The sequence below is a fragment of the Pinus tabuliformis genome, chromosome 5_2 (assembly GCF_031772625.1).
Source record: "Pinus tabuliformis cultivar Carrire ecotype Pingquan chromosome 5_2, CPIR1, whole genome shotgun sequence".
In the NCBI taxonomy this organism is placed as follows: Eukaryota; Viridiplantae; Streptophyta; class Pinopsida; order Pinales; family Pinaceae; genus Pinus; species Pinus tabuliformis.
Window position 1 is genome coordinate 622932429 of NC_142306.1, and position 8090 is coordinate 622940518.

At 37.6% G+C, this 8090-nt stretch overlaps 1 protein-coding gene across 1 annotated transcript; it reads right to left on the minus strand.

Annotated features, from left to right (window-relative positions):
• Positions 1 to 5650: 5650 nt before the first annotated feature.
• LOC149160582 (uncharacterized) lies at positions 5651 to 6082 on the minus strand. Its single transcript, XM_089434648.1, has one exon. The coding sequence runs from the start codon at positions 6080 to 6082 to the stop codon at positions 5651 to 5653; it is 432 nt and encodes a 143-aa protein (XP_089290774.1).
• Between the last annotated feature and the right edge of the window lie 2008 nt (positions 6083 to 8090).

Here is an 8090-nt window from a genome sequence, read left to right on the forward strand (position 1 = left end):
CCCTGCCACCCCACTTTAGTAGGCACTTGCTTCACATTAATCATAACAACATCTCACTTTGTTTCCTTTTGAGATGTTCCCTTCCACCCTAAGCTATGTAGCCACCTGCTACTTCATCAATAGTCAACATAGAAACATTCAGTTTGGGCTCATTTGGAGACGTGCCCTCCCATCCCAAACTATGTAGGCACCTGGTACTTTATCAACAGTAAAAATCACATCACATCAACTCTAGCAGCATTCAAAAATCATTTCATCCATGGCTTCACACTTAAACCGGGAGGTGAAAATCATGGGAAACTTTCCATATAAATAGAGAGGAATTGGAAAGCTAGGTTGCCTGACTCATAATGGTAACAACTAATGAGGAAGGAAATATTTAGTCGTAGGAAAATTATATCAAGAAAGGCAATATCTAAATAATTCATTTATATTTTTCCTATTTGGCAACTAACAACAAAGGAGACAAGTTCTAAATATATATATTTGTTAATCTCTTTAAAAGGTTATCAAGCCTCATGATAATACAAATGAATATTAGAGTATTTTATCTTATCTAATCTTGGTGATTGTGTTTGATTCATTTATTTCTGACTCTAGTTTTTGGAAGATATAGTGGAGAGGTGAGGCTCTCTAAGCCTTGCCTCCAATCAATTGCAGATCACATTTTGTCAAAAATATGGAAGTTTTTGGCTAAACAATTACCCCATATTATTTGGTAAAGCCATAAAAATTTTCAGGTCATTTTAATCAAATCATTTATTTAAACATGACTTAATAGAGTCCCCTTTACAGACATTCTTGAGTCCAGTAATATGTACTACCTCTATCAATACTTATTGAGCAAAGTGAAATTTTATCAAAAATTGGATAGTAGCTTCCTGATCATGCTTGCGAAACATACAAAGCTCTAACCCAGTTCTATTTCTCCATTTTAGGGCTTCCCAAATCAAAACGTTGCGAGTTACAGCAAGTGATGGAAGATTGTGGATTTTTTTGGGAGTTTTTAACTTTGAGATTCTACTCCGCCACCAATCCACCTTCTGAACTTGTAAGGAAAAAATACCTTTGTATCCTTAAGCTATTGTGTATCCTCCCACAAATTTTAGTTTTGACCAAGCTAGAGAGTCTTGCTCCTATTAGAGTTTGACATAGCTTTTTTTTTAACATATTAACATAATCACTCCACATCACAACATGATCCCTGATTAGACCCAGAGTGTGAACATCCTTCCAACCCTACTACCAAACATTAGTTGATTCATTATCTACCACATCATTCAGAGTGTAAAACCATGGATCGTGGAGGAATTTAATCCTATTTTTTGGAAATAAACCCATAGTTTCACACCTAATGCACAGATCTAAGCCTAATCTCCTTATTCCCCATTCCCAACTCTCCATGCTAATTAGTTCCTTATTACTAGATATACTTGGACTAGATCTCTCCAAAGGGAAGAGGAATTCATTGCAAATTTCATTAGGTTCCTTATCCTATATATAAGTGATCCAAGTCTAATGTATCTCTGCTTGATTTTGTTCTTCAAAAGGCATTATTTCATTAACCTCCAAAGTATTTTAACTCTTAGAGACTTTCCAAAGAAATGAATGTTCTTTAAAACCCATCCTCCTCCTTCTTTGGGTTATGCGATGATCTTTTTTTAACTCGAGGAACCCTTCAGAATCCTTGTTCTCTGGCCATAAGAACTTGAACCACCTTTTCCTGATAGACTCCAGAACACCTTTACGAATGGATGCCAAGTACTTCCCAAGGGAATGGCTTACCAGATTGATTTTACCAAAGTCAATATTCCACCTAACAACCATCTATTACACTGTAAGTTTATTCTCCCTTCTATTTTTTCTAGAAGTCGATTCCAATCTTGATTTCTATACCCATTTGGCTTTAACGTAAAACCAAGGTACTTAAACACAACCTTGAAGTAAATTGGATCATATGGGAAGCATTGTTTTAGCTACACCATGCCCACATCTATGCCCTTGAAGGCTATACTAGATTTTTAACCTCCATACCTATTGCCACGAAATACATACCTAAATTGTCCTTCATCCTTTATGCCTCTCTTGTGTTCCCATTAAAAAAGGGAAGAACATCACCAATGAATAGGAGATGAGTTAGGGATAAATCCCTTTCAATGCTTAGTTTTTTGATAGCCTTAGAAATGTTTTCTACCATTATGGTGCTACTCTGACCTTCTACTAAAATTAGAAACACAATGGGGATAGAGGGCACCCTTGCCTCAAACCTGTTGAAGGGGTTAATTTTTTTTTTAAGATAAACCATTAATAAGAATTTCTTACTAAAATGAAGAAATACATCCAATAATCCATTTGAGTACGGGAGAACTTAACCCAATATGCAAAATAATAAGCCTTACTTAGAGGCAAGTATCCCTATCATAAGATTTTAACAAGTCTAGCTTTCAAAAATTTCCTAGTTTTTATATGTTGTATTGTCTCTGGTGTTGCACCTACAACATCATGAATATGTTAACCATCTAGGAACCTAAATTTATCTTAAGAGATAGTCCATGATAGAATTTTATTTATCATTCATACTATGACTTTTGCTACAATTGTAAATGCAATTATATAGAGAAATTGGTTTGAAATCATCAAATAACCCTAGCTTATATTTTTTAGGAACAAGGGCTAGGAAGATAGGATTGAAGCCCCCTAAAGGCTGAAACCTTCCTTGAAGTCCTAACTTTTTCAACAACTCTAATTAGATGCTCCCCAAGGAAATCATAGAACCCAACAAAAAATTAGATATGCCATCCACACAGCCTTAAACTTCTATCCTTTTTGAAAGATGCTAAAATATTTCTTAATTTTTCCTTGGTAACCTCCTCCATCAAATTATGATTAACCTCTTCAAACATAGATCTATGAAAAAAAATGAAATCTTCAAAGTCTTTGTAATATCAACTCTGGCCATCACTTTGAAGACATCCTAAAAATGGGAGACCCCCATGTCAACTATATCTTGGAACTTAGTAGCTTTACTCCCTTCTTGTTTCTCCATCTCACAAATAGAATTGACTCTCTTCCTATGATTAGTGAATTTATGGATGAAATTTGTGTTTTCATCACCTTTTGAATCTAGGAAGCCTTGATTTTTGAACTCCACTCAATGCCCCCCAATCAAAAGGCTTTTTATTTGAAAGTTGTAAGATCGTCAATAATTCCTTCTCCTACTCATCAAACACTCCTTGGGAATTTTTTTCATACAACTCTACAAGTTTTCCCCTAGCCTCCCTTAGAACCTCATCCACCTTATTTTTCGTATCTTCCCAAATAAACATTGTTGACTTTACTTTATAACATAGATATTGATTCTTGTTATTGGCAATGCTATTAAAATAAAGTATACATTCTCTAACGAACCTAGCTACATCTTCTTAAATCCTGGGCTAATACACATACCTCTGCAAATTAGTGATTGTATTCCTAACACCAAAATGCCCTGCAACCTTGGAGGTATCAGCCTCTCCAATTAGCTATAGTTTCTCATCTTTAGGAATGAATAGATTGTCCAACCTATAGAGTAAATTGTTATGGAGATGATAGTCAACTCCATGCAACTCTAGCCATGTAGCAGTGGATAAACCTCTGCAAATTTCTCATCCTCTATATGTGCCTCTTTGTATGATTGATGGATGAAATGCCCCATGTGTATCAAAGTTCTCAAAGATGTGATTTTTTTGTGTGGGAGGCCTTGAAAGCATGTCATCCTATTTTTTTGGGTTTCCCTTCTTATACTTGATCACTAAATGAAACTCTTGTACAAACAAACCCACTTGTAATGCTTGGTCTATTGTAACTTACTATGGGCCCAACAGAACTATAGTTATTGTTGATTTTTGTAAATGACTATCTCCTTTTCCAAAAAATTGTGTTTCCACTTTTTAACAACATGTACTAGCACATAGAGCTCCATGTCATAGGAAAAGTAGTTGAGAATTGCCCCTTGTCATAGGTAGGGTAGCATACAGGCCTTCACCCTACATAAGGTCCACTCCCATAACATATCCACTCATGTATGTATCCACTTTGAAGGGTTTTTGCAAGTATGGTAATGCAAGAGCTAGTGCTTATCTGATTTTCCTCTTCAACTCTTCAAATGCCTTATGTTGACCCTTCCCCCAGTAGAAACTATTTTCAGTTGTTATTATGTCATGGAGTGGTACAACTATTGTTGATAATGAGGCTGTGAATTTCCTAAAATATTGTGATGCCCCTATAAAAATCTAAATCTAAAAAACATTTGTATGTGCCAACCACTTCATGATGGCCTCCATCTTGGTAGGATCTATCTTGACCTCCCCTCCACCAATCACATAGCCTAAATGCACTAAAGAGGGCTATGCAAACTCAAATTTCTTGAAATTTTCTAATAGTTGGTGATTCTTCAAAGTCTTTAGCACCTGCATCAAGTGTGAGATGTTCTCCTCCCAAATAATATTGTAAACGAGTATATCATCCAAATAAAAAACAACAAATGAATCTATATAAGGGCATAGTACATCATTCATTAATCTCATGAATGTAGTTGGTGCAATACATAGGCCAAAAGACATGACTAACAACTCATACAAACCTTTTCTAGTTTTCAAGGAAATCTTCTAGGTATCTTCTTCTCTGACTCACACCTCATGATATCCTAATTTTAATCCACCTTGTTGAAGTGTTTTTCTTGTTGTAACTAGTCCAACAAGTCATTAACCCTAAGAAGAGGGTACATGTTCTTGAGCATAATCTTGTTTAATGCTCTAAAACCAATGCATATTTTCTAAGTCCCATCCTTATTTGGCATAATTATGATGGGTGACCCACATGGTGAGAGGTCAAATAACATCCTTCTATAGCAACTACTACAACTACTTCTTCACTGTGTTTTCTTCTAAAATGGATTGTCAGTATATCTCGATGTTTGGCAACAAAGAATATAGAAACAATTGCATCTCGTGTTCCACTTCCCTCTTAGGTGGTAGCCTTTTAAGCTCCTAGAACGCTCCTTTGTATGCCTATAGAAACTCTTCATGTTGTTGTCTCTATTCCTTAGCACACCCCTCTAGGGATGCCTTTTCTCTCAATGATTGTTCTACAAACTGTTTTTCTATTAAAAATATTAAAACATACTTCTTACTCAAAATAATTAATTTCTTAGCTTGGTTGGTAGTTTTTTCCACTGGAAAAATCATAATCTTTCATTATTATTGAAAAATTACATGTTGTAGATGCCTTCCAACATATGCTGTAAACAGATTTCAAAAATATTGCTTAGAAAAGATGCAAAGATCCTTCATCACCGCGCAGGGTGTACAGATTCAAGAAGTAACATGTGTCTCAGAAATGATTATGTACATGTGGGGAAAAGTCAGACTTTTCGCCCTTTTTTCTTCTCAACTTTTTTCCAAACCCCCTGTGGCTCTGTTGGAGTTATAAGTGCTAGCGCGGATTCAGCCACAGGTTGTGGATTGTCTTTATCAGAGTCTGACAAGTCTGATATGTGTTGACGTTTGTTTCTACCCATATCCATAGTATCTGTTAAACTTGCCAGTGCTGTATCTATATGTTCCTGTGGGATTTTGTCTTCTGTTGTTGGTTCTTTGTTCATCTGATTGGTCTAGTTGGGGTTTGCAAAATCCATCTCTTCTTCCTCCTCGTCATCTGAAGCAGGTGGGGGAAATTGCCATCCCTTTGCTTGTTTTTCTGCTTTCTTCTTTCTACGATTGTCTTTTTTGGCTGCTGGACACGTGCTTTGAAGGTGTCCTGTTTGTCTGCATATTCGACATCTGAAAGCAGTATTTTCATAGTCTAAAACCTGTGTCCAGCTCCTTTGTCTATGCTTCAGCTGAATCTGGTCTGGCAGGCCTTTGTTGAGGTCTACTTCCACACATATTCGTGCAAAAGTGTAAATTCGTTCCTCCACTCGCTGGGTGTCCATTTTGATGTAGCGTCCAATAGTATTTCCAATTCCAGCTAGTACTTGATCATTCCAGAGATGTATTGGGAGGTTGTGTAGTCGCACCCAAACTGGCATCTTGGAAACGACCATTGTGTTTGCATCAAATTCTGGGAACCAAGGTGTGATGAAGAGTCCTGTGGATCCCCAGAACCAAGGTCCTTCCTGTATTACTATGTCCCTGTCAATTGCTGATAAGAATTTTACTATGAAAAATCCTTTGGAACAGAGATGTATTTCGCATTGCATGGTCCAGTTCGTGAAGATCCAATGGAATAGATCCATCGGTTTGGGCCAAAAGCAGTTAAATCTGCATATTATTGCTTGTCTTTCATATGTAGTGCAGTGCTCATCTATTTCTGGTGTATCTATGTTGTATTCTGGGGTATGATTCAGCTGTTCCACAATGTATGGCCTGGCATCCATACCTGATTGATTTGGTGTTGTTCCTTCTGTGTTTTTCCCTTGTAGGATGTTTTTGAAGGAAATGTTACCTGGTTTTTTCCCTATTGAACCCGTACCACTTCCTTCAGCTCTGTAATTATTCCTGCAATTAATGGATGCACCCCCTCTTATTCTCAGATTGAGGGTGATTGTTGACAGGGGTACTATTTGGTATTCCCAGAGGTGTTTTGTATCTTGTAGCGCTTTTCCCCCATGTATCAGATTTTGTGATCTGATGGGGTATCCCAACTGTTGCATTATAATTTCCTGCATTTGCTTAACAGTATCAGTTTCTTTTACCCAAATAAGTTTCGATTTTCCTTCAGGGAGTTTTATAAATACTTGGTATCCTCTTGCCGGGGATCCAACTCTTGTATTCGTCTGATCTGAAGCAGGGATTTTGTTCTGCGACTTTTGCTTACCCTTGATTAGTGGTTGGGCTTCCAGATCTAACCTGTAATGGGGCCGATCTACCATGTGGGGGTCTAGATCTAAGAGCCCAAGGCTCGATCTGTGCATATTACCATGGATCAAGATGAACGTTGCCCAAGAGGGTCGATCTGCCACAAGATAGAATAGATCTAACACCCGGGACTCAATCTGTACTTGGTGTCGCGGAGCGATGTATATGACATCCAATCAGAGCTAATTGGTAGTTGGGTGTCTAGATTGGCATCATAATAGAACAGATCAGTATTCTGATATACAAAGAAATGGAATTTTCCTTCATACCTTAGACAGAGTCTGCGATTTTCCATCCTAAGGGCTCCATTATTGCTGTAAACAGCTCCTCCATCGCTGGCAGCTACAGCCTTGGGGCTGACTGTCATATGGCCTTTCAACCCTTTTGTACTGATCAGAGATTTGTTGGCTATTTTCGCCTCCTGAGGGAAACCCGTATTCGCCAGATATGGGCAAGTTCGTGCCGCAATTTTCCTTATACACCCTGACTGCTGTGGATGACATATGATTCTTACTCTCTGTGCTCTGGAGATGGCCCAAGCAGATCGCGCAGCTTCCAGCTTCATGGAATCTCCAGAGGGTTTTCTGACGCATGAGGGAGCCATAGCTAACGCAGATCCCACTGCCAACCTATTTATCTATGATTTGTCTGCTCGTTAAGGATGTATGTTGTGTTAGTTGAGGATTTCAGCTTGGTTGGTAGTTACTAATGAAATCTTTGATTTTCCCTTGTATGTGTTGATGGTGATATATTTTCCGTCCTTGATGAGGTGGTATTAGTTCGCTCTTTGCATGAATATTTCATCTTACATTTACATATAGGAACTCTCAAACACAACTCCACACACATCAAGTGGAATTACATCTAATTCTACTTCATCAATAAAATCAACACTGGTAGAAAATTTAATTTTACACTACTTGGTTACCTTTATATCTATCTCCTTGTTAACCCATCCCTAATGGATAGGGGTTACAATGATCATGGGCCTACAATCCAACTTTGTTGACCAAATCTGCTACTACTAGATTTCCTTCTGAACTTAAGTTGAATAGAGCATCAATCTTTGTCTTCTTGACCTATATTTTATATGGAAGAATTTGGTCATCTCCTTATCTTCCTTTTGATGAAGGATACTAACAACCCACACCCCCCCCACTTCTACACTAATGTGCAGACAATCTTCTTATCCAC

What these genes read in the sequence shown, in the direction of transcription:
- LOC149160582 (XM_089434648.1), bottom strand. Translation starts at nt 6,082, where the DNA reads ATGGTCGTTTCCAAGATGCCAGTTTGGGTGCGACTACACAACCTCCCA.